At 40.2% G+C, this 27,737-nt stretch overlaps 1 protein-coding gene across 1 annotated transcript in view; it reads left to right on the top strand.

The window, feature by feature from the left end:
• The window catches only part of HEPACAM2 (HEPACAM family member 2), a 30,520-nt gene extending 3,229 nt beyond the window's left edge, over positions 1-27,291 (top strand). The window contains exons 2-10 of the mRNA XM_084621678.1: positions 3,358-3,708; positions 4,663-4,947; positions 8,773-9,069; positions 17,322-17,447; positions 17,531-17,555; positions 17,685-17,722; positions 18,305-18,378; positions 19,881-19,993; positions 27,104-27,291. Coding sequence (XP_084477804.1) covers positions 3,358-3,708; positions 4,663-4,947; positions 8,773-9,069; positions 17,322-17,447; positions 17,531-17,555; positions 17,685-17,722; positions 18,305-18,378; positions 19,881-19,993; positions 27,104-27,113 — 1,319 coding nt within the window. The 3' untranslated portion in view covers positions 27,114-27,291. The remainder of the gene's footprint in view (positions 1-3,357; positions 3,709-4,662; positions 4,948-8,772; positions 9,070-17,321; positions 17,448-17,530; positions 17,556-17,684; positions 17,723-18,304; positions 18,379-19,880; positions 19,994-27,103) is intronic.
• Positions 27,292-27,737: the final 446 nt, after the last annotated feature.

The raw sequence follows: 27,737 nt of genomic DNA on the forward strand, positions 1-27,737 counted from the left end.
ATTATTGTGAACAATAGTATATTATTCCTGGGATTCACCCAATATAAGTGATGAGTAAGCATCAAAGTGACTTAGGAACTGAATTCCCACTGGCTTTTAATGGAACTTAGGCAAAACTTCCAAAAATGCCTAAGTAATTTAGAAACCTATCTTCAACAAAAGGTCAAACAAAATGTCACTTGAATCTTTGGGGACATGTTAACTGCAGACTTAATGGGACTTTAGCCTGATGGGAACATCAATAAGAAATTAATAAAGATTTGGTCCATTGACTTCAATTCAACATAATATTTAGTAGCTCTTTGAATATGACAGGGTAACAACAATGTAAAGTTTGATCATAATAAGATTCTGTTGCTTTAATTTAATTAGAAGTATAAATGTTTGAAATGGCTCTAATATTTCAGACTGTACTCTGATGAAGTGTTGATCTCTATTTTTACGAAGCCAAGAGTCACCCAGCATTGCTCCCATAAAACATTAATCTTTGGCAAAACAACTTGTCTGATAACTTCTCCAGTCCTCACTTCCCCATGACCATGCAGAAGTTCCCACACACTGTTCCCACACCTGATCAAATCATCAGAGCATACTTTGAGAGAACAGTAAACTTCGCATTTAGCCTGTGAGAGCCCCACCCTAGCAGACTATCTTCCTGCAGCCCTTTGTCTTGAAAGTGAAAACAAATCTTGTCTCCTTAATCTCCTCTCTGCTTTGCTAATGGGTATTCCTCAACTGTGGCTCAGTGTTCCACAAACTGATGTAAGGAGCCACTTTTCTCCATGAATTAACTGTGGACAAGTTAAAGATCACCTGTTATCTCTGTCCCTGCCTCTCTTTGTACTCCAATACTAAAAGGATTTTTCACTCAGAAGTCTCTTATTTTCCTTTGTTCTACATAAAAAGTCTTTATAACCCAGTTGTGGGGGTGGCCTTTGGAGCAATCTTCCACTTCTCAGGGTAAACACACACCTCCCACCCAGTGGGGGGATGAGGAGTCTGAGGAGTAGAGACTGGGAATGGCTAGGTGAGGGGAATGTAGGGTTACCATACGTCCGTATTTTCCCAGACATGTCTGGCTTTTTGGTTCTTAAATTGCCATCCGGGAGGAATTTTTAGATATCTAAAAACGTCCGGGATTTTGCCATTATTATTTTTCCCCAAAGAAGAGTTGATCATTCAAGAAAGAGAGTGCCTGCTTTTCCCCCCTTGCTCCCAGTGCTTGCGCCGCAAAACAGCTGTTTCATGTGGCTGGGAGGGAGATGGGGGAATGTGGTGCGCTCAGGGGAGGAGGTGGGGCCAGGGTGGGGATTTGGGGAAGGGGTCCAATGGGGCAGGGAAGGGGTGGAATTGGGGTGGGGAAGGGTGGAGTTGGGGCGGGGCAGGGGAACGTGAGCAAATACCCTACCCCCCCCCCGTGGAGTGTCCTCTTTTTTTAATGTTCAAATATGGTAACCCTAGGGGAATGGGATGGGGACAAGGAGCCAGGGTGAGAAAGAGACAGGACTGAGGCAGCCACAGGTTGGAAGGAAAGGGGCAGAAGGGATCAAGCTTGAGGGAAATGGGCAGAAGAGTGTGTGCCCCCAGAGCACACTCCCCTCCAGAGCCAGGAATGGAATCCAAGATTCCTGAGCTCACCATTCCTCTGCAGTTAGCCGCTGCCTGTGAAACCCACTGACAAAGTGTCTCATCACCTCTAGTGCTGATCCACAGAGAGGATGACAACCTACTACTGCTATCAGGTACTTCGTTAGCTCAAGTGGCAGAGGTGGATGCATAGCTCTCTGGCGGATCTAAATGTTCCAACCCTGCTGACCACCACATGAGTGTCCCAGGGAGTGTCCTTGCTTGGTGAAGGCCACCCAAATACCCTGAGAGAACCTGCTTCAATGCAGATATAAAATCCCCTCTAATCACACACCCCTAGTTGTCACCTACCACACCACAGTGGAACCCATATGGGTTATCACGAGACAACTAAAACCCATTCTTGATGGTGACCTCATCCTGAAAGAAATCTTTCCTGAGCCCTCACTTCTGGCCTTCAACCAACCTCTCCAAGCCCATCATCAGAAGAAAGCTCCCTATAGATCAAGACACACCAACTCAAAGCAGCACCAGATGCTGCCAGAACAACAGACGCAAAACCTGCAGACATATCTTCACTGCTACAATGATCAACACCCCCTCCCAACACATCTTTCAAGATCCATGGGTCCTACACATGCCTATCACAACATGTGATGTACCTCATCCAGTGCACTAAATGCCCCAATAGCAATAGCAACTATCACTAAACTCTCAAATGAATACAAACAGAAAAAATGATAAAAGACAAAAACACCTCATCATTGTTCAAAAAACAATCACTCTCTATCTGACCTATCAGTCCTCATTGTCAAAGGAAACCTGCACAACACTTTGAAAAGATGAGCTTGGGAACTTATAGCCATAACTTTGTTAGACACTAAAAATCATGGACTGAATCAAAACACTGGATTTATGGTTTATTACAACAGTCTATAACCCACTAACAACCCCTCCCAGCTGCTCTCTCCCCCTCCCTTTCCTCCCTATGACTGGAGGAAACCACTTCACCTTGAATCGTCCCTTGAAATATGCGTTAACTACTCCTACGAAACAATCTGTTCAAATCTTGTATTTAGCAGTTACACTTTGAGTTAGGCCAGGTCTACACTACAGACCTATATTGGTATAACTGTGTCACTCAGGGATGTGGAAAATGCACACCCCTGAGCGATATAGTTATACCAACCTTAAACCCCATGTAGACAGCGCTATGTCGACAGCAGGGCGTCTCCCACCTCTTGCAGAAGTGAATTTACTGCACTGACAGGAGAGCTCTTAAGCACCAATGCAGTGTTTTAAGTGTAGACCTGCCCTTACTTTCCCAGACTTGAAGAAGAGCACTGCGTAAGCTCAAAAGCTTCTCTCACTCATCAAAACAATTTGGTCCAATAAAAGATATTGTCTCACCCACTTTGTCTCACAAATATTTGGAACATTTTCAACAAAGGAAATTATTACAAACACAATAACCTTAGAACTCCATTTCTAAGTTTTGTCAAACTTTTAAAAAATATCCTAGCTTAGGATGAAAAGTGACATCAAATTTAAGACAAATCAGTGTTATTTTGTAAAAGATAGGAGAAATGGTTTGAAAATCAGGCTATAAATCTGATCCAACTCCAGCTGATGTCAATACCAGTCTTACTATTTGCATCAGTGGGAGTTGGATCAGGACCATTTTGAGAACACAACAACCACAGCTCCATAAGAGTTTCCATTTAGAATTTCCAGTGTTCCTAGTTTTGTTTTCTTTCCATTTTTATGCAGGCATTTGTTCTGCGCTAAGGCTGACAGTACCATCACATACTATACATGGCATTGAAGGACAACCACTCCATCTTACAGTTGACTACAATTTCAACACTACAGCTTCTGAAATCCAGATAATATGGCTATTTGAGAAACCTCAGAGTATCCCCAAATATTTACTCGGCTCTGTGAATCAGTCAGTAGTACCAGACCTGGAATATAAACACAAGTTTACCCTCATACCACCTAATGCATCTTTGATGATCAATCCATTACATGTCACTGATGAAGGCAATTACATTGTAAAAGTCAATGTCCATGGAAATGGGACAATATCAGCCAATCAAAAGATTCAAGTCACTGTTGATGGTAAGTCAATAAAATACCATATTTTAGTGCTGCAAATAAAATTACAACTTTTGTGAAGTTTCTAATCACCTGGAATCCAGCTACACTTCTGTGTGATTCAGTCTGGCTGTGTATGAATAAATCAACTCACTCAAGTCATTTTATGCTTATTTTCAAACCTGCAATGGTTAATTATTCAACAAATTTTATTTATTGATTGGTTCCTTATTAATCCTGGGAGTATATTAAACTGGGTTTGTAGGCATCATATAACTACTATGAAATTAAATGAACTATAGTGATCTCAAGAAATAATCTGTTTTCATAAGGCCCAGTTCTGCCACCCTTACTCACCTTGAGCCTACATTCACTTTTGCATGAGCTTTTTTCTGTACCTGGAAACCTGACTTTGAGAAAATTCTGGAGGCAGCTGCCTGCTCAGGATTTCATGTTGTCTGGAGGGTGGTAGGCAGGTGGCCCAAAACCCAACAAAGAAGATAATAAGGTTTGGGGGGCAAGTTTGGCCCTAAATAGAGGCTCATGTGGTTCACTTTCATCAAGTGGTTCATTTCCTCTAGATCAATAGGTAGATATGAATATGGATCTGTTCTTCTCCTACATATGTAGCTTCCATTCATGTGAGCAGGAGTTATACATGCACAGAGAAAGAAGAGCAGGAAATGGAAAAATGCATGCAGCATGAACTTGATTAATTCTTTTAATTAAAATGGAATATTTGTTTCCAGCTATTGTGTCATAACCTCAGCTAGTGAAGTTACTGGAAGTATGCCCATTTGGACCAGCTAAGGATAGGACCCTTTGTTTTTCATTTTTAGCAGTATAAAATTTGAAATCTAAGTACTTTCTTAAAAGGATGACAAATGCCATTTATATCACCTGGGCAGTAAATAACATATTCTCCTAATATAAATGGCAAATCTTGTTTATAACTGTTCATATCTGTTTAACTTACAGTTCCTGTCACAAAGCCAGTTGTACAAATCGAACCTTCTTCGGGAGTAGTGGAGTATGTGGGGAACATGACGTTAACCTGTACTGTTAGAAAAGGTACAAGGGTAGGTTACCAGTGGATGAAAAATGGGAAACCTATGCATGCCAGTTCTAGTTACACCTTTTCCTCAAACCATGACACACTTTTAATTGTCCCTGTCATGAAAGAAGACATTGGGAATTACAGCTGTTTGGCAACCAATCCTGTGAGCACAATGGAAAGTGAGATAATTGCACCAACTATATTTTGTGAGTATATAAAATATTTGTGCATACTTTTCTCTAAATGAGCTTCCTGGAGAGAGAGCCTCAATGGAATGGGCACAAAGCAGTTGATTCAAGTTTATATTTTGGCTTTCACTCATGGTAGATTGGTCTTTAACAGTCCATCTATACCCTCTCCATGAGAATATAATGTAGAACTTGCTAAAGTTTATGTAGTTGTTAAAGATCAGCTTGAGCTGCAGGATTGAGGTTGGGATTTCAAAGTGCAGAGTTCTTCAAATCGATGGGTTTTGCTCAGCCCATTATAATAAGAGGGGCTAGCTCCCACAAAGTTCATCGGTGTTTGAATCTCAGGTTTTGGTTCAGACCATCTCTAATAGTTATCATTACCTTTTACTATGTCTATAGCATTATTGATGTGCATGGTGCTTCACAAGCATATGTAAAAAAATCAAGAGACTTGATTCTGATTTAACTTACATTACTTTCACACTCATGTAACTCCACTGACATTAAAGGCATAACTCCTGATTTACACTGGTGTAAATGAACAAAGTTTCAGGCCCAAAGTCCCTCTCCTGAAGGTCTAACACTCAAGGTTTCTGATGCTGCAAATAAACATGCTTAACTTTATGCCTGTGAGTAATCCCCTTTGACTGAAAGGGAATGTTCATGTGCATAAACATTAAGCATGTGCATATTAGCAGGATCAGGGCCTAGAGTATACCTGTAATGGTGTAACAAAAAAAGACAACAGATCATGTTGGACAAGGAATAATGCACTAAAGTTATGCAGTTGATTAGATAATGGCAAAACTATGACTGATAAAGGATCCTGCTATGAAATGTTCTACTAAAAAAAACGTTTAAACTGAGTCTAAGCAAACCCACTGATTTTCAAGGTGTTGGATGCATATTCCAAAACAGCATGAGAAAACTAGTAAAGTTAATCAAATATGGAGTTTATGGATGAAATGAGTTATGGGAAACATCACTCTAGCTAAACCCCAACCAAAATATTAGAGCAATTACATTTTGAACCTGACAAAAGGCACTTACACTTCTTTGAGATGAAGATGAAGGAGCTGGAGGTAGCTGTTCCATTATGGAGGAATAGAGCTTCCTCACACACCAAGTGGAGTACCCATGGTGGTAGGCTGTAAAGACAAAGAACCAATCCTGGCTCTTTAATAATTTCTGTTCTGAGGGAGAAAAAACAGCTTGTCTATTTATCTCCACTGTGCACTTTGCCTGTGCCTGTACTTCTGAAAGGGTTGCCCATACCACTTTTCGGACCTTGATGAGAAATGAATGGTACATACACATTGAACAGAGAGATAACAAAACACTGGGACAAGGCTCAGAACCACTATATCTAGGGATGTCCTGACAACCTTCCTACACCAATGCAATAACACCAGTTCAATGAGTCATGGGCTTTAATGTTCTGTGGATGTAAAATATCATCCATGCAGCACCTTCCTATATGCTGGGGTTTATTTCAGAATCAGGTGGCATCTTGGTTCTCTTGTCAGTGTGAGAGCTGGTTGAAAACAAAAACTGATTTTCATGAAAAAAAAATGAAATTCCCAAGTGACTTTATGTCAAAGTGTTTGAAAGAGATTTATTTTTTATTAGCTGATGTTTTTGAGAAAAACTGGAAAACAAAGTATTTTTAAAACAGAAAAAAACATTACTAAGCATGTTATGAAAAATTTTCATTTACGAAAAACTTGATTTTATTTTTGCTCTGCTGAGATAAGATTTTGCAAAATTCTAAAACTTGAGCCAATGGCTAAGAAAGACCAATATTCTTGTACTACTTCCCATGCCCTAATTAGCGGTCAAACTCAGTGAGTTATGTTTTCAAGTCAGGTAATTCAGATTAACCTCTCTCTGCCAGTAGTTCACAAAATTTTTGTGTTTGAGTTAGCAGTTGTCAACAACAATCCAGTACAGGCCTCAGGGTCTATATGCACCATATGCCATTGCTGCGGGGGAGTTACTGTGTGTGATAAAAAAGGTCACTCACGGTAAATACCTGCCATCTGCTCAGAAACTAGATGGATAACAGTCTCATGGTGATATGAGCAATTGGAAGTGTTCCCACAGAGTAGTAAATTGTTACTAAGAACAGGTGATTTATTATTTTACAAGTCATTTAGTAAACAGGCTTCACTGAAACATGAGACTCATTTCTGCTGAGAACGATACTGGAAAAGAGAAGTGGAGAATGTAGGATCCCAGGAAGGAATTATTCTGCTGTTGCACTCAGAATCAAAAAGGTTCTTTATTTTGATCATCCCTATTCATTAGCATTATTTGATTTGTCTATTAATTGTAATAATACATCACAAAGCACTTAACAGATAAATAGCTTCATTCAGAAATAAATCTATACAACACTGGGAGAGAATTTATTAGTCTGGTGGTGTGGCTGCTGCAGCAGAAACTGCTGACCTATGTGGGAAATCTGAGTTCAAGAGATCAACTGGTAGAGCCCTGCAAATTTGCAGATATCCACAAATATCCACAGACCATGTTTACGGATCAGATGTGGATAGAAATTTTGTATCCGTGCAGGGCTCTATAAATTGAGATTTCCTTCTTCTGGGCTTGTGAGAAACTATTAGAACAAATTTAGACCTAGACAGAGGTTTCTGATTCCTCTGCTTCTGACAATCTCCAAATGGAGCAAGGGGGACAAGGGCCTTTAAATGGAAACTATGTTTGAGAGAATGTAAAGCCCAAGGCAGTGAGAGTAATGGGTTGGGTGAGAACTACTGAATGGTTTCAAAAAGCAAAAAAGCAAGTTCATTCTTAAAATTAGTAGATTTTGAACGTTTTGCTTTGCATTTAAAGAAGAAGTTGTCTTTGAGCCTGACCCAATAACAAAAAAAGCTCTATGGTCTTCTGATCCCTGAAAAGGTGCCTATGCTGGGTTCCTGGAAAACTCTCCTTGCCCAGGGGAAAGCTCACTAAGAATGGAAACCCAGGAACTAAACGGTGAACACAGCAAAAGTCAGGGGGATGAGAGGAAGGTTAACATGTGCTTTAAGGATCATTTGTGAAAAACAACTGTCTGAAGTTATGTAAGACACACCATGCTATGTCTTACTAAGGGGAGGATAGTTCCATAAGCAAGTATTGTGTGGTAAATACTAATTTACATAGGTATATTTCAGTGCAATTTTACTGATCTTTATGTGTAAACACAGATAAGCTATGCCAGTAACCTTGGCATTAAAGTAGAAAGAGTCCAGTTCACCCTTGTACAGACAGCCAGAAGAAGGCCTACTGCTTCATTACACTACATTACCTATGCTGCTTCAGTCCCACTACGGTTTTTTTGAGGGCTTTAAACATTGCTTGGGTGCTGAGTGTCTGGGTGAATTTCACCCAAACAGATCAATATTACGTGGGTGTTTTCTGTGATAAGACTGGTTGCAGAGTAGCAGCCGTGTTAGTCTGTATCCGCAAAAAGAAAAGGAGTACTTGTGGCACCTTAGAGACTAACAAATTTATTAGAGCATAAGCTTTCGTGAGCTACAGCTCTCTTCATCGGACATCAGATGAAGTGAGCTGTAGCTCACGAAAGCTTATGCTCAAATAAATTTGTTAGTCTCTAAGGTGCCACAAGTACTCCTTTTCTTTTTGTGATAAGACTGTTACAAATCTATCTAAATAAGGACAGATTAAATGAATTGGAAGCCTTTTAATCAGAATAATTGAACCTAATGGCAGCCATTTGAAAGGTTAAGGCTGTACTTATCCTTGGAATTTTTGAGGGTTATTCTTTGATTTTAATTTTTTCCATTATGATCATTTTTGTTGTTCATATTAATGCAGATGGACCTTACGGACTTACAGTTAATTCAGATAAAGGGCTGAAAGTAGGGGAGGTGTTTACGGTTGACATAGGAGAAGCTATCCTATTTGATTGCTCGGCAGACTCAAATCCACCAAATACTTACTCCTGGATCCGAAGGGCTGACAATACTACAGACGTTATCAAATATGGACCCCATCTGGAAGTTGTATCTGAAAAAGTGGCCCAGACAACAGTAGATTATATGTGCTGTGCTTACAACAATGTGACTGGAAAACGGGACGAAACTCATTTCACAGTGATCATTACTTCTGTAGGTAAGAACATAAAATGTATAACATAACAAATACTGATCTAGTATAACACATAAACACAGTACCAACCTAAGGGGAACCAAGCAACTGGAGTGCAAGCCAGGTGACGAATCAGTACACTGTCTTGATATTTTGAACTTCCCTGTCCTCAGCAAGAGGGTAGAGACGAGGGGTGAAATCTTGGCAATAGTGAAGTCAAAGGGAGTTTTGCCACTTACTTCAATAAGGTCAGAATTTCACCACAGTTGTGTCTTGTAGTTGACTTGGTCCTTTGAGTAGAAATGCCACTACTTTCTACCATAATAACCAATTCATGAAGCAGAATTAATACACATTTTTTATCATCTCTCCTTGAGTGTGTTCAGTATAAATACATCTGTTAGTTTTTAAGGTGCCACCAGACTCCTTGTTGTTTCAGTATAAGAAAGGAAGCTATATTGGGAGAAATATAAAAATACACAAAAATACAGTGAGCTCTAAGGCTAGACTGCTAGCTTTGCATTGCCACATAGGGCACCTGGATTCTATTCCAAAGCCCACTTTCTCACTCCCTCTTAGCAGGGGCTGAGAGTGCTGTGCAGGCAGTATGACCAGCACATGGTATGATGCCTCTAGTCATTCAACAATGGCTGGAATGGCCAATTAGGGACCAACAAACATGGGCATCAAAAGGGCCTCTGGGACTTGGTAGAAGATACCTCTGAGTCTAGTGTGTGATGGTAATCCAAGCTATCTTTGCAGCAACACAAATCAATGGTTTCATTACAAGATACATATGGAAATTATTTTTCCCATGTGTTCTTATGTAGATTTATTGCTAAGTATTGACGTATGGAGTTTCTCCTTTACTTTCAATACGTGATAGATTTAAGTCCTATATAATACTATGCCAAAATTAAATGACTGCAAAGCAATTTTTTGTCAGAGAATCCCAATGAAAAATAACTGTAAATGGTACGATGCTGCTGAAGTCTGTAATCGCCTTATCTACTGCCTTTTCATTGCTAATTAGAAAACATTTTCTGGATCGTTAATAATTTAATTACTAAGGAACAATAGATTTTTTTTCAGATAATCTGGCCATATTATTAATGTACAGCAACATGTCAGACTGCTGCCTTTAGAAAGTTTCACAAACCTGTTTTGCTGGTACCAGACAAAGAGCTCATATATTTATTATTAAGATAAACAAGGACAGCAGGTGTCTATTGTTCAGATGGATTTAAGGTAATCTCCACAAATGAAAGCTCCATGGTTTCAAACACCCTGGCAGAAAACAGGTTACAGTTTTTCAGTGGAAATAATACAGTTTAAAATAAAACAATGTGATGACTAGAAGGGGGGAAATGCAAACAGAGCGGTGGTGTTCCATTAGGAATACAAACGGCATTTTTCCTGGAAGTGAAAGTAAACCAGGACTCCTGCAGTAACTGTGTGTATAAATAAACACACTCACAATCATGAGCAACAATTCTGAGATTTGTTTTTGAAGCCTGATAAAAAGCAAAGTCCACATGGTGCATATTTTTTGTTTAGATGTACTTAAAAAAAAAAAGCAGATCTCCTTTGTTAAATTATCCCATGGCATTTTAAACCACTTTGGAGATAATCAGCTTTTTCCATTTTATACCATTCTTCCTGTTTCTGAAGATTTATTCCAGTAATACTAAACCCTGGATCCCAGGCTACACTCCTTAATTCAGGAAAATTCCCTTTAGTTTCAGTGGGAATTCTGCCTGAGTGTGGCCTCAAAAATATGCACACCCAGTAAATTTCTCCCTGGGGACCAAACTCTGAAGTCTTTAATGGTAATTTTACCTGATTAATGATTACTCTCCAAGGAAGATATTCTGTGTCCCCACTCCTCAAGACAGAGAGCCTGTGCAAAGCCTTACACGACACTTAAACCCCAGTTAAGGTATTTACACAGAATTTAGATGTTTCAGAAGATCTTCAGCAGCTCCTCTGCAAGTAGGGCTGAAATCACCTATAGAGTTTTGTACATATATGTCCAACTAAAACCAAGAGAACTAAAAAGACAACAGTTATAAACAGTTCATCCGGTCAACTAAAGTGTTCTATTTTAGCCAAGAAGTGTTAGAGAGTTAGATTTTAAAATAAAGGCATCTATCTAATTATGGACATGATTCTGCAAGGTACTGAGCACTAATTGCAAGACTACCTTATAGGACTGAACCAAGATGGAATAACGTTAAATTTATGTTAACAGCACAGCTGTTTTCTATACAGATTTTGTAGGAATGAATTTTATTTGGCTATAAAAATGAAGTTACTCTTTTAAATGTTCCTTTAAAGATTCATCTGTTTCCCCAGGCTTCTGGGTGAGGGAGAGCTTTGATTGGGAAAGAGGGGATTGATGGGGTGGAACTTTTTCTGACTGGAATTGTGAAGGTTTGTTGTACATATTTGGATTAATGCTCATATACGTAACCTTGTAACTGACCAAGGGTGAAATGCTGCCCTGTATAGAAGACCAGCCCCAAGCCAATATAACACTTGAAGTGGATTTACATGGTGCATAGATCTTGTGTTGCCCATCTACATAGGAATGGATGAATTTTACCCCTAAGCACTACGAGAAGTTCAGGTAGAAACACATATAAATAAATACTACAAATTTAAAGGTTTCAGAGTAGCAGCCGTGTTAGTCTGTATTCTCAAAAAGAAAAGGAGGACTTGTGGCACCTTAGAGACGAACCAATTTATCTGAGCATGAGCTTTCATGAGCTACAGCTCACTTAACTTCATCGGATGCATCCGATGAAGTGAGCTGTAGCTCACGAAAGCTTATGCTCAGATAAATTGGTTAGTCTCTAAGGTGCCACAAGTCCGCCTTTTCTTTTTACAAATTTAAAGTTTCCATTATAGGGGAAACTGGTAATGACCAGCTTGTAGTGCTGCTTTGTGTTTATGCATTATGGTATTGTCTTTACTTACATGATCACATGCTACTTTTTCTACATGACCCCTGCCACATGTAGGGCACAAGGGGAAAGAAACAAGGTGGTATGGGTAACCATAAATCTGGCAATTCCCAACTTTCAAGTGCTTAACTTTGAAACCTAAATTTGGATCTTTTAACATAATTTTTGTTTCACACACATCACCAACACACACACACAATCTGGTCATGATGTGCACATAAGTCTCACTGGAAAAAGCCTGCTTTAGTGTGACAGCAACAGATACGAGCAAAGGAAACAAAGATCAGCAGTGTTAGAGGGCTTATTCCTTCACCCACTTACTTCCCTGGTCCTTCTCACATGAACAGAGAGCAACAATACCCGAAGTCCAAAGGTGCAAACAATTCGATGTTTATTGGGGTGAACTTCCAGCAAGCATGATTCCAGTTTCCTTCCTTAGTATCCTCCTTCCCAGCTCTGACACCACAGAGCCTTACACCTGTGTCCCTGTTCCCATTCCTACCCTTAGCCAAACATGATTCCAACTTCCTTACTCCCATTCCCTGTTCCCATTTCCCCCTTTAGCAAAACATGATTCCAATTTTCTTACCCCTGTTCCCATCTCACACACCCACATGCCCACCCCCATCCACACCCACTCACTTCCTCATTGACTACAGATTATATAGTAAAACTTGAGTTCTGTTTAGCTATACCTTAACCAATCATTTTCCTGAAATTTAACTAACCAATCCTAACATATTGTAACATGATTATGTAACCAATTATATCCCACCACCTTAATTAGTTTACACCCAGCAAAATTAATTATACAGCAGACAGGAACAATCACAGAACCAGACAGAGATTATACAGACAAACAATAGCAAAGTGGGAACTATAATGACAAGACAATACAGAAGTGAGGATTTCACATCCCAGCTATTGATAAGTGAGTTCTTGCCAGACAGGATGCTATCAAACTAAGTTTCCTTTTACATTTTCTAGGCACTTCCCTTTCTCTGGAGGTGATAGGAACTATCAGGACAGGATTGTATTCCTAACAGCCGAATAGCACCTTATTTCAGTGTGACTAGTTTGGAATGTGAGGATGTGACCGTTCGCTTCCCAGCTTATGGCTGCCTCTGCTGCTTAGCCAAAGGCCTGAGCCTAAGCACAGGGCCACAAACTGTCACAGTAAGAGAAGGCCCTTACACTGGCAGACAGTGGTTTTGATTCTTTCTTTTATACCTCTAGAACTAGCCAAGCGATAAGAATACACTTAAATTCTTAGAGTATAGGCCTTTACAGACAGGCCTGAATATCTATATCCTAACAAACAGTACTAATATTAGGGAGTCATATAATTTAGCAGTTTGTGTGAGAATCTGATCAAAAACCTATCAATGATCTATAAATCCCAAAAATGAAGCACAGAGAGGTAAAGTGACATACCTATAGCTACACAGTGGCAGAGTTGGGAATTAAACATCTCTTTCTTCATTTCCAGCCCAAGGATCAATCTGCTGTACCTTCAGCATGTAATAAGCTAAAGAATTCCCATATCTGTACTAGCAGAAAGGAACTGCAGTCTTCATACATGTAGAAATCCCTGAAAGCTAGAATTGATCAAATTATGAATTGTGACTACATTATTCAACAAATTTAGCCTATATTTCTGTTCCTGAATAGTTTGCAGACCCATCCTAAAATTACACATATTCCTGATTAACATGGACTCACAGAGTAGTTCATGCTAACAATTTTTTCCTTGTCTCATTTGGAAACTATTGACTTCAACTGTTTGATATTTGTTATTTGTGATATGTGATTAGTCACTTAAATCATATGATATTGTTTCAAATTCCTAACTGCAAGCTTGAAACATTTTTAACACTGAAGAATAGCAAATATCACATCTAATAGTGCTACAGTTTATAAAACTGGAGTTTGTGAACATTTCCATTAATAAACCATCAGTCAACAGAATACTTCTGGATATGTAACCCATTGTTCAGTGTATATCACACATCGTTCTCACACGGGCTATGAGTGTGTCACAGTGGTCAGCTAGGAAACTTAGTACTTTATCTCAAGCTGTAGCAACACATACCCTCAGCTCTGGAGATCTTGGTTCAGTCCCTAATGATGACTGATATGCTGTATTATTACAATCATATATAATATGACCCAAAAATATATCCATTAATCATTTTTTTTGTCATATTTGGCATGACTACTGGGAGCAATGCTGCACCTGTTCCTAATCCACATTGGTTTCACTTCTCCCAGAGTCATTCTTTATTTTTGACTGGCACCCTTCAGTCTGGAAACAGTCTGCTAATTACTGTCATTATAATTCTTGACCCTATTAGCAATGCCAAAATGGAACCACTGCACTTTACAAGCTATGGCATATGGTTATAATATTACTGCATGTAATCAAACACATTTGCTGCTGTGTGATGCCATGGATACCCCATCTCTCTTTTATATTTGCACTTGGTGAGATATTTCATTTTATTTATTTAACTAAGAACAGGCTCTTTGAGAGACAAATAACATTTGCACTGGTACCTGGCAAGTTAGCCTTTCACGAGTTAACTGGAAAATATACCCAGCACAAGTACTGCCGGTAAGTTGCAGTTCTTTTCAGAGGTCTGCTCCAAACAGGAGACCTAATGAGCTACAGGGAGGGGAAGAACAAGGATTATCTAAAAACTGGATACAAATCTTTTGTATTTAAATATAATGGGAGTGAAATACTCCATCTTTGAGAACACAGCAGATTTTATTTACATGTGGTTTGCTGCAAACAGGAATTGGCTTCCTCAAAGTTTAATGCAAGATGAAGAGTCTTTGGGTACGTCTAATCTGTAATTAAACACCTGCGGCTGGCCTATGTCAGCTGACTGGGGGTTGCGGGGCTCAAACTACAGGGCTGTTTAATTGCAGTGTAGACTTTTGGTCTTGGGCTGGAGCCTCAGCTCTGGAACCCTCCCCCGAACCCAAACATCTACACCTCAATTAAACAACCTCATACCCAAAGTCCCACGAGCTCAAGTCAGCTGACACAGGCCAGTTGTGGGTGTTTAATTGCTGTGTAAACATACCCTTAACACGTAAATCTATTGAAACACATTCAAATCTATTGAAACACATTTCCAGGCAAGGAAATTAAGTTATGACTCCCTCTGTATCTAGGCATTGCAGTATATGTGCCACTCTGAATATGCAGCTCCAGCACGTAGGCTCAACATGGAATGGCTTTAACACAGCATTTACTGACAGTCGGAATGTTCTGTTAATACAGTCTTGTTGATTCTTTAACTGGAGTAAAATGTTTCCATTGTAAAAACAATCATATCACACGTCCGGTAAGACTATTGTTACATGAGAAAGTATCCTATGAGTCATGACTAGGCCGAATTATAGCTCTGGATCTCCAGGGAGCAACAGACTGCTCCCTTCGTTTTCGACATGGGGGAAATCAGTGCCCCAAAGAGGGTGAGGAAGAGGCAGGGCCTGTGCACTGGCACAAACAAGGCCAGAAAACTAAATTACTGACAAAAATTCCCCTCATGGTTTTGATTTCAGTGCTGTGACTGAAATGAGGAAGTCCATAGTTCTCTGGTTTGGAAACTGAATGGCAAAGTTCAACTCCAAATCTTTCCGAGCAACATTTCTTGCTATGCATAAACATAAAATAGCTGCAAAACAAAACGAAGACATAGTCTATAACAAGAGCTAATGAGTGTGGTCACCCTCCAGCTACACATGGGAGAGTGAAACTGCATGGAGAAACACCATTTTATCCTCTTGAAATTAGATCAGATAGTTACAGTAAGTCTTTCCCAATAGCTTTACCCTACTCACCTGTTAAATAATAAAACCAGATGTTCAGTCTCTTGACCCGAGACAACTATAAATAATTTTCTCCCTATTTCACGGTGTGTCCAAAACACTTGAACTACTGATTTTCTCTGAATTGTAGATTATAAAGTGCTTGTCAAACTCCCTGTTACGTATGTACCCCAGACTAAGGCAAACTTCTGCCCTGGGCACCGCTGGGTGTCATACAGACAGCACTGGGACTCCAACTCGCAGGGTGCATACTGCCCGAGTCAGCCAAAGCTCCTCCTGAGCTTCCCTGGGAGCACACACCAGAGGGGTAGCTCTAGTAGCCTTAGAGAGACTGCAGTGGACTCACTGCTCTGTGCCCATCTAGTCTGTTAGCCAGGACACAGGAGTATGAGACAGCTAGTGCCAAAGGGGATGCTCGTAAGGTTCAGGGACCAGGCTCCCTGATGAGATCTTTGCAAGGCCCCTTATCTATGCAGGGCTTAGCCTGAATCTGGCTCTGCATTTCAGAGTTGTGCTTCCTGCTTCAGGAAATGATTCTGCAATCATTATTGAGTAAGTGGCCGATAGAAGACAAATTTTAGAAAAAAGAAGCCCTGCAGGATGGGAATGACAAGACTCCCATTGACTTCAGTGGGGACAGGATATCCCCCCCCGCCAGTATGTTTAGGAGAGAACTTTTTAGTAGCTGTCAAATTCTGGTCTTGATTTGCAGACACAATGATTTAATAGTATGTTATTGTCTAATAATTACTGTATACTACCATGAAGACAATGATAAAAACACAAACAGTTCTATGTTCATTTTAATTAAAGTATCTCTGTTTAGAAAGTGGTAGTAACCCAGGAAGGGAAAGAGAACGTGGTCTTACAGAGTTGATGTATCTGAGTCTTGTACATAGTGCTTAGATACTATGGTGATGGGCACATAAAAAGTGTATATTTTATAATTACAATTTATACAGGAAGAAGGGTTTTGCGGTTAATGCACAGGATTTGAACTAAGAAAAACTGGTTTCTAGTCCCAACTCCACTATTGATTTCCTGTGTAACTTTGATCAAATAATCTATTCCCTCTGGGGCTCCATCTCCCTGTGCATAGGACAGGACTATTTACATACTTCCTCGTGGAGCTGTGAGGCTAAATTCAAAAATACTTGTAAGATGCACTTTTTTTCGCATTTGGTGCTGTTTGCCATAACGTTCATAGTGGCCTCCACCTAGTTACCGGTACCATACCTGTTTTGGAATGGTTTCTGCATATAATTATTGTGCCAAGTTGCCATTTCAGGTATGTCTTTGAAAAACATTGTATTACCTAGTTCACAATAATTCAAGAGTTACCTGTTTGCAAGGCTTGCGGGCCACAAATCATGTCTGGAGACACTACTTCAGCGAAGATTCAATAACATGTTATATATAGTGAAGGACTAGCTATGAAGGCTATGAATCTGTTCTTCTTTGGCACAGGACTGGAGAAGCTTGCCCAGAAAGGAAAATCTTTGTCACCTCTAGCAGTAATAACAGGAATTTCATTATTTTTGATCCTATCTATGTCCCTTCTATTCTTATGGAAAAGATATCAGCCACATAAAGGTGGGTAAAACTTAAACACACTCCAGATGCATTTTCTGGACATTATAACAAAAAGGTTGATTTTCCTTTATCTCTTTTTTCAGTTTTACAACGGAAGCTGCAGAGCAGGTAATAAAATAAATCATTACTATGGCTTTGTGTCTTTCCCAAAAAAGGAGAGGGGTTTTTTTGGTTTCGGGCTATATTTCTTTTCTTTACCCGTGAGATCAAACTGAAAGTCATGTTTATGTTTTCTAGGCCTGGAGCAGATTACAGAAAGGCACAGACATTCTCAGGTAATGTTAAAGAATGAAACAGGAGCATAAGGCCAAATTCAAGCCCCCTAGCCCCTGCTGAACAGGGCTGGGCCTATTCATAGTGCCATGGGGGAAAGTACTGGATCATGCCAGTGGTCAGATACTTTGGTGCTGAGCATGATATAAATACTGAGATAGATTAGTTAAATTAGATTGAATCTTCCTTCCATAAACCATGGAGCAGCAATAGAGATGCTTCACTAGCTACATGGGTATTCCCCAGCATAGGGAAATTGCTCCTCATAGACCAGTGTAGGGAGAATGTGAAAGGTGGCTTAGTGAAGGGGGATGGCCAGAGTATTACTGCTCTCCAGTTATCTTCAACGGTGTAATGGCCCCCCTTGGATGCAGCCAAGAATAGTTTAAACATCAGTGTGGCAGCTCTAAGTTTTGAGAACTGAGCCAGCCCTAGCGGTGGGGTGGAACAGTAGAAGACAGAAGCAGAACTTTCAAAGTCTCCGAATCCAGGGGGGTTCAAAATTAGGCCGAATGCCCATCCATAATGAAATGTTCCTGTTTGCATTTATGTTACCTATTAATAATTTCTTTTTTTAATTTTAGGGCATGAAAATGCTATGGATGACTTTGGAATATATGAATTTATCGCTTTTCCAGACCCCACGGGTGTTCCTACGGTATGTGTTTTACCAGTAAATCAGTAGCCAACCAATTAAGGCTCTATTTCATTCACTAAAATGTATGTAGTATTTACACTAGAATCTCTATGCGACTTGCTCAAAAGGGCCACATGAGATGCCTCTTTGGAGGTATTTCAATGACTTATTCATCAGCACTGTTACTCACTGTGTTTATTTACATCAATGTCAAGCAGCAGAGACATGCCCAGGTTCAAAGCGGTGCAAAGAAGTTAGTTCTGTTAAGCAATCCTGCATTTAGGCTACATCTAAACTACAGCAGTCACAGCAGCACAGCTGCACTGTTGCAACTGCACCACTGTAGCACTTGTGGTGGAGATGCACTAAGCCAACAGGAGAGAGCTCTCCCATCAGCTTACTATAGCTATCATCCATTGCAGAGGCAGGAGTTGTCAGTGGGAGAAGCTCTCCCGCGACATAGTGTTGTCTACACCAGCGCTTAGGTCAATGAAACTTACATCGCTCAGGGATGTGTATTATTCACATCCCTGAGTGACGTAAGTTATACCAAAGTAACTGTAGTGTAGACAAGGAAAACAATTTTTAACATCAAGTGTCTAGATAACAGTAGGCCACTCCAAGGGTGAAAGCGTTAAAGAAGGAAGAAGAGCATCTGTGAGTGTTCATGAAGATAGGAGGGACGTCAGGACTAGGGTGGGAGTCAGGGGTTTAAGACCCACTTCAGCAAGGTTCTTAACACACAAGTAGACCCATTGATTTCACTAGGGCTAGTCATGTCTCATAGTCAGACACGTGTTTAAATACCTTACAGAGTCAGGGCCTTGGAGAGTGAAGGAGGAGAGACTGTACACCAGAGAATTAGAATTAGAGGCAGTGGGCTGGACTCTGGAACTGGAGCAACTCCACTACCTTCAGTGCAGTCACTCTGGATTTACACCAGTGTGGCTGAGATCAGTATTTAACCCACTGCAGTCATATTGCTCAGTAGGAAAGGGACACAGAGGTGAAAGATGAATCGTTAAGAATTGGAGTTTGGGAGTATGCAGATTGAGTAAACTCTGTATTGATGAGGGCTGAATCTAGACGTTGTAGACTGCACACTGCCCTGACTTTCTTAGCTTTTTTTTTTTTTATGTATCCTGAATCATCTCACTGACTACTTTTGTCCTTTGTCCCCAGCTTTTAATTCACCAGCTTATTTCTCCCTTTATTATTTGTGGTACAGTAATGTAAAGCACTTTTTACCCTACATGCAATAGGGGCATCCTAAAATTTCTGGGTTTCTAACTGCATTTAAGTCTGTGAAATGCCATATTGTAAGTATGATAAAATTCCCTTCCTCAACAATCAAATTGAAACTAATTAAATTGAGCTATGCAATGTGAACAAAATCAGTGGAGAACATCTCTCCTAAAAAAAAGGGGGGGGGGGAAGGGAGGGAAGGTTATTCTGTACGTTTCGTTCCTGCACCAGCTTTTCCCGTCTGTACTCATAGCAAAAATATTGCCCGTTACTTTTAGGTTCCAAGTCCATCTGTTTCTGGCTCTGGCTTTGTCCAAGGGCAGGATTTACACAGTACAGTTTATGAAATTATTCAGCATATTCCAGAGCAACAACAGGAAGATCATCAAGAGTAAGTCCCTATATGCACTAATATGGTAACTCAAAGACTTAGAGACAAATCCAGAAGTGATTGGTAAGACTGTGTAAATTACATGTTGGTAAATGAGTGAGCGTCAGAGGGAGCGCAAGAGAATCTAAGGGTATGGCTACACTACAAAATTAAGTCAACCTAAGCTATGTTTTTGTACAGCCATTGCAGTAATTAAATTGTTTTTGCAGGTCCACACTACATTCCTTGTGTCAGCGGTGTGTCCTCGCCAGAAGCACTTGCACCAATTTAACTGTCAGTGTGGGGCATTGTGGAACGGCTTCTGAAAGGCAGCAGCAGTCAGTGTAAACAATGCAGTGTCTACAGTGACACTGCGTTGACCTAACTACATCGACTTATGCGCTGCGCCTCTCACGGAGGTTGAGTTATTAAGTTAGTTCAGTGGGCGAGTTACATCACTGGGAGCTACCTTTTAGAGGATGCTTACAGAGTTAGGTTGATGTAAGCTGCCTTGTATAGACCTGACTCTGTAGCCCAGTGCTAAGTTGGCATGATGTGCACCATAAGGGATGTGAGGGAAGAAGGTGTAAGTTACATTGACTCTCCCTGCATACTCCCTCAGAGGCTCTTCTCAAAATTTGCCCCTTAGTCTCACCACACTTGCTTATCTGTGGAAAACTGGGGCCAAGATTTTCAAGCACAGAAATTTAAATGAAGGCTCCTAAATCCATAGTGAGGCACATACATGAGCGGCCACATTTTCACACCTGCTGAGCACCCAGCAATAACCATTGAGATCAAATCATTCTCAATTTAATCCTTGGCTTCTCTTTCAGGCCTGTCAACAAGTATACCAATTGTAGGGGTGGGTTTTGCAATGTAGAAATTGGTCCACTAAGAACCCTGCCAACTTAATAAACTTCATTGGTCATTGCACAGCCACAAGATGATGACAGCATTTGGTTCCCAGTACCCTGGGCTGGATTTAAACCAATGATTTAGACGCATAATTGTTCTGTATTCTATTAGCCCAAGCCATGCAGTACACTGGATTGGAAATCTCTAACAAGTTTTGCTGAGCTGAACGCTAGGCAGGTGACACCACCTTTTCGTTTACACAGCCAATGTCAAGGTTGTCTTGTTTTCTGTCAAAGTTCCATAAAACTTCTTGAAATACTAGAGTGCAAAAGAATTCTGTGCACTTCAAATGATTACAGATACAGCTGCCTTAAATCACTTTCTGTGAATATCTATATTCTTTCTTATTCAACATATATTTGCTCTGCACAGAATATTAACAACAGCACACAAAACTTCTTGGGTAACAACAGAAGTTACAGCCCCATTATGTTATATTTTTATCCTACTATTGTGTATTCAGTTATGGTTGAAAGGAAACAACCATAAATCTATTAATTGATTTTGTGACCTCAGTGTCTGTGACTATATTAGTATAGAGTGCTTATAAGATTAAAGTCTTTAAGGATCACATTTTCAAAAGTGCACACTTCGATTCTGCACTCAAACATGGAGCAGTGTGTGCAAATGCAAAAAAAAAAGGGGGGGAGTAATATTGAAATAACAGTTAACATTTGTTTGCCTAGAGCTATTCATTTTACATCTTAGGTACACATTTTTGAAAATGTAACTTAAATATGTAAAATACCAAATTAATTTGTGCATGTCCAGGATGACCAATGATCTTATCTTTCCCTTGTTATCCTTCCTCTTGCAGCCTCCTCGCATGTGCGCGCGCACACACACACACACTCTAGCATGCCCCCTCCAAAAAAAGGAGAGTGAATTCCTGTTATAAGATGACATCGCCTAAACTTCATGGAAGTTTGTCTTTGAATCCAAGCATCACAGTTAAAACCCTTCTTTTAGTTATGAGGATAAATATGGACAACCACATTTTGATTGCTCTATCTCATCGCTACAACAAGATTTAGAAAACAAAACTTCTCAAATAAGACAGCAGCACAGAAGGAAAATTTCCATTTTACAAAGCCAGAATTAATATACCCAGCAGAACTCATGTCCAGGCAGGTTAGTCAGGTTAGAAATGATACTGTTGCAAGCTTTCAAATTCCTAATCTGCAGCCAAGTGATCCATAAAGCCATGCATAAATCAGGGAAATGAGTCCCATGGTTGTCCTTACAACCAAATGCTTCAGTGATCAGTATAAGCAAGGGGCTAAAACATCAGAACAGGAAAGGGCTTTGGAAAAGTAATTTCAGATTCCCATAGCTCAAATGATCAATTTAAGCAGTGATCGCCAGAACTGAATTCCACTGTACTGATGATCAGTCATATGCAGTCAGTTTTGTTCTTGTGGCATGACAGTGAAATGGCACTGAACTTACTTGGAGGGGGGAAGAAACTGCGCCAACCGCTCAATTCGTGCAGGAATAACCCATTTCAATGTAATAGCCAAAGAGGTGAAATGAAAGGGACCCAAATGGGCTATTAAGTCAAAACGCTGTTTTACTCAGGCTACACCTTCACTACAGCAGTTACAGTAGTGCAGCTGCGCTGCTGCAGTGTTTGTTGTGGAGAGCCTCTAAGCAGACAGGAGAGATGATTCACAACCCTGAGCAACTGAGTTATATCGAAGTAACGTGTAGTGTAGACAAAGTCTCAGATTCTGAATGGTTCTGGCCCAAGGTGCTTCTTGAAAGAAAAATGATTCGATATTCTTTATATAAATGTATTAAAATTAATAAACAAGCAAAAAAAAAAAGTCAAGAAAACATATCACTAGGACTCAACTACTACAAACTTTCCCAAACTAAGGACTAATTAATACAATTATCAAACTGCAATCAATCAATGGCAAAGGCAATGAATTAATATAAAAATCAAATTAGTTAGCTCTTGCAATTGATACAGCACATAATTAATCCTTTCAAATCCTAAACAGGAATCTGAGAAGGTGGTGGCCCATTTGTGCATATCCCAACTAAAGAACTTTTAATCCTAGCAGTATAATTAGGTTTTCATGGTTAAATAACATAATTCTGAGACCCAAATACCTGGTTATGTCTGATTTACAATCTCAAAGCCAATCAAAGCCTTCTCCTTGGATTTTAAGATAATTTTCCTAGCCTGTTGCTTTGATCGTGCTACCCTGCTTTTTTCATCCCTCCACTGGCATCTTCTTTATCGCATCAAACGTAAGCTACTTGTCTTCATTTCCAAGGCCCTTCATGGCCTATCCCCATCTCTCATGCAGTAGTGAAGGTCAGCTCCTACCTCACATCAGCTCATGATCCCAGCCTCCATCTCCCATTTGTTAAATATTCAAACAGGCACCTTCATGCTTTCACCCATGGTGCCCCTCACACTTGCATCTGCAAGCTACATCATTAGCTTCTTTCAACATCCCCTTCAAACTCTCCTCTGCCATGAGGCATACAAAAACTTAACAGTGGTTAGGCTGCTGGTGTGCTGAGACCACTGCCTATCATGCTGACCAATATAGTCTCATTGTTTCCTTGTACTCTCCTGTAGGTCCATCTGTATCAGTCTGTAGTCTCTGGTTTTATACTTAGTCTGTGAGTTCTTTGGGGCAGGGACTGTCTTTGTTTTGTGTCTGTACAGCACCTAGCACAAAGGGATCCTGATCCATGACTGGGGCTCCTTGGCACTATGACAATACAAATTCATAATAAATAATACAGTGGTGACTAAAGCTGTTCGTCTCGCCATGCCCAGCAGAAATCTCAGTGAAACTTTATTCCTTTTTGAATAAAGTAAGTTCATGGAGGATAGGTCCATCAATGGCTATTAGCCAGGATGGGCAGGGATGGTGTCCCTAGCCTCTGTTTGTCAGAAGCTGGGAATGGGTGACAGGGGATGGATCACCTGTTCTGTTCATTTCCTTTGGGGCACCTGGCATTGGCCACTGTTGGAAGACAGGATACTGGGCTAGATGGAGCTTTGGTCTGACCCAGTATGACCATTCTTATGACAAAACTGTCTGATAAGCAAAAATTTAATACTCTTGCCCAATAATTTGCATATAAGAGTTTTACAATTTCTCAGGATTCCAGCACAGAACTCTTTTATAAGTAGCATTCAAGAGACAGCGATTAGTGTGATTTTAACCTGGGGAATATTTCTTTCTAGCATCTTCCCTTAGGGCGTTACAGGTGCTCACACATGCATTCGCACACCCACATCCTAAAACCCTAAAAGTCTAGGATTTCTCCCAGCTTCTTAAGCAAAAGAAACAGGTAAAACACTTTTTTTAAAAGGGCTCCGATTCATTAGCTCTCAGTCTTCGGACTCACGTTGTCATCAGAGCTTTTGCCATTGCAGGACCAGGCAAGGTAATAGATGGATCAGCACTGTTATGCACTGCCAGAAGCTGGGACTGGACAACGGGATGAATCACTAGAAATTGCCCTGTTCTGTTCATTCCGTCTGAAGCATCTGATATTGGCCATTGTCAGAAGACAGGATACTGCACTAGGTGGACCATTGCTCTGACCCAGTATGGCCATTCTTATGCAAGCAAGGTTTCACAAATGGTGAGACTTCAGGCTGGTGTAGCCCATAGCAGTAGTCTTCACCTCTTCCTTCTATAGGTGACCAGCCTGGGAAAGCAGGAGGGTTAGCTTCTTCAAGTGTCTTTGCTGGTCCAAAAAAACATAAGGCCTTCTGTTTTGATAGAGATAGCTTCCCGATGAGGGCATTATGGTATGATTGTACGCTTATGTACAGGGTAATGTCTAGGAACTTGGAGTACATCTACGCATGGAGCTGGGCATGCGATTCCCAGCTCAAGGAGACATACCAGTGCTAGCTGTCATCAAGCCAGTGCACTAAAAATAGAATGTAGCCATGGCAGGGTGACCAGCAGGATGGCCTAGCCACTCAAGTACGTATCAAGGATCTCAGATGGGCACGCGAGGTGATTAGCCTGTCCTGCAGCTTGCGCTGCCATGGCTACATTCTATTTTTAGTGCATGAGACCTTGCACAAGTATTTTCTCCTCAAGCCAGGAATCACACCCCCAGCTCCAAGCGTAAACATACCCTACAAGGCTTTGACTTGAAGAAACTGCTTGATGAGAGAGGACAGTACATATGGAGAAAGGAATAAAGCGTGAATGTTGCACTCTCTCGGCTCTCTCTCTTTTCATGCTTGAACACTGACCACCTTCTGTCTTGACCTTCATTCGCTTCACCTTACAAACCTCCCTTTGAGGTCTTCAAGCAAAGCCAGGTGTGAAGAACGACTGGGACTCCAACCATCTGGGCCAATCAAGTTGAAAAGATGCAATCTTTAAGTTAACAATAGTCTGGAAAATTCCAGATAAAAGTGGCCATTTCCTCAAGATATTAGGCATTGCACATCACATACATTGCAGAACCCCAAAAAGAATCAAAATAAAAACATGAGAACCATTTTGAGGAAGTTGCTCTCACCCACCCCCCTTGGGTAAACAACCACAGAACACAATCTGACATCAGTGGCTAGTGGAGGACCTGAATGGGTCCATAAAAAGAATTGTCTAATAAAACCCAACCTTTCATCCAAACTGCTCATGCACCCTCGGTATTGCTTAGAGTGAATCTGAATATCTATGACAAACTGTCACATCATTCTGCCACACACAAAACTGGGAAACTGGCAGTAACAGGCTAAAGTTAACAAAGCTTTCAACTGGTGAAGGTTCACACCTCGTATCTCGTCTAAGTGGAGAAAGCTGTTATGACTTCCATAGAATCTTCACCTGAAATGAAGAAAAAACACACATTCATTCCAACTCGGTTTCTCATATACACTCACTCTCTCTCTCTCTCACACACACACACACACACACCAGGCATTATTATGCCACAAATTTCTGCTGCGCTGACTGCCAAAGAGCAGTGGATATCTGTACATTTCCCAATCATTTCAACGCTAGGCTTGTGAGAGCCTGCACTGACTCAGCATGTCCCTACTAGTCATTAACAGTTGGTAGAGTACATTATTACTGATAATGAATGAACATGCTGAAACATTTGCAGCATCTAAAAGAGAGACCTCACCAGAGAATCACCATGATTATGTGTTATATTAACTGAGGTGGCATAATTTTTGCATAGCCCAGGCAGGCCTTACCACTGCACATACCTTTTTGAAACAAAACCTCTGAGACTCAGGAATGGTTGACTGTTCTGTTACCCATGTTCAGTACCTCAGTCAGTCCCTCTCTCTGTGAAAACACAATGCAAACAGCTAACCTCATAATTTACACCGCACCATTGGCATCCTACCACAGTGAGAACTGCTTATCAAGTTTACAAGAGTAGAAAGTTGCCTTGAAAAATTGTAATTGTGTGAGAGTCTCTGTGAAAATGATCATGCAGGGGGGATGCAGTAAAAATGTCTCTAGAAGTTCTCCCTCTCCAAGAGTACTTTTTCTACCCATAGCCCTCTTTCCTTGAGCTGGCAGCCAGTGCCCCTTGCTGAGATGCTAGTTACCCCATGGGTGCTCAGGATCTCTGTGGATTATAATGATGATATGCACGTAGCATATAAACTGCACATTTGTATGTCTGGAAGAACTTTTCTGACTCTTACAATCAAGGGATATTTTAATATTGCACCAAAACTACACTTTCATCACCAAGACAATCACAAAGAAGCCTGGCTGCATTAGTGTTACCCTTTGTAGCACACAGGAATGTCTGATAGCAATACCATTACAACTTTTACTCTTCTAAATTAATGCCACAGTTTATCCACAGACATTCTAAAGGTATAAGCAATGCCAGTTCCTGAATTTGTGAGAACAATATCAGTGTCAACTTATCAGTATCAGCAGATACTACAATACCATTCTGGAAAGTACTGTACCAATTTCACTGAGCCACAACTACTTTGACTCCTCAGGGTAAATCTTCAGCATAGTGCACAGCGTGTTAGTCATACAACCATCACCACTATTAATGAGCCTCATACTGCTAAACCCCAGCTCATCATATTGAAAATTTACACTTGTAAGTTGCATAAAAGTTAAAGATCCATTTAACTTCTGTTTTGAGTTTGTTTACTACAGTGCCTTTTTTTTTTTAAAAGAGAAGTAATGCAACATTACAGGCACTAACTATCAATGTCCTGTTCTTTTCTAGAGGTACATGAAGATGAAAGCACAGCAAATCAAGACATCCTAATACAAATGTTAACTTGTGTGTCTTTACTGGAAATGGAAAGCAAATGTCAACAGCTCTCAAAATGGCAAAGGACTAAGCTAGCATTTCTGAAATGATAATACTTCCTTAACCTAGCCATTCTTTTTTTTCCTGTATTGCTCCGAACATACTGGATTTGGTTATTGATTTTGTTTAACTAATGGTTTCTTGAAACAGCTGTGATTTTTTAATTGCTGAAAATTTTTTGCATTCTGAACTGCAAAAAGAAAACAGAGCCAAAAGAAAATATAGATAATAAATACTATATCGTTAAGTCTGGGATAGCTGCCTAGGAGTCAGACCAGAGGACTTTCCTTGCGAGTTATATTATAACACGGAAAGGAAATTGTATTAAACTTTCCATTGATGTGGACTTTTAAAAGAGAAGCTGTTGCACATTGGCAATAAACACATATACAATGTGTCAAACTGAAAAATAAATCCCATTTTTCTTAAAAAGGGCAATATCTAAATTTTTCTTGTAACTTTAATCTGTAACTTACCAATTTATAAAAACTAATTTGTCATCGTTAAAAATGTATATATGTATGTTATCCAGAATGTTTTGTTTTTA

Source organism: Lepidochelys olivacea (assembly GCF_965140295.1).
Source record: "Lepidochelys olivacea isolate rLepOli2 genome assembly, chromosome: 2".
Lineage (NCBI taxonomy): Eukaryota > Metazoa > Chordata > Testudines > Cheloniidae > Lepidochelys > Lepidochelys olivacea.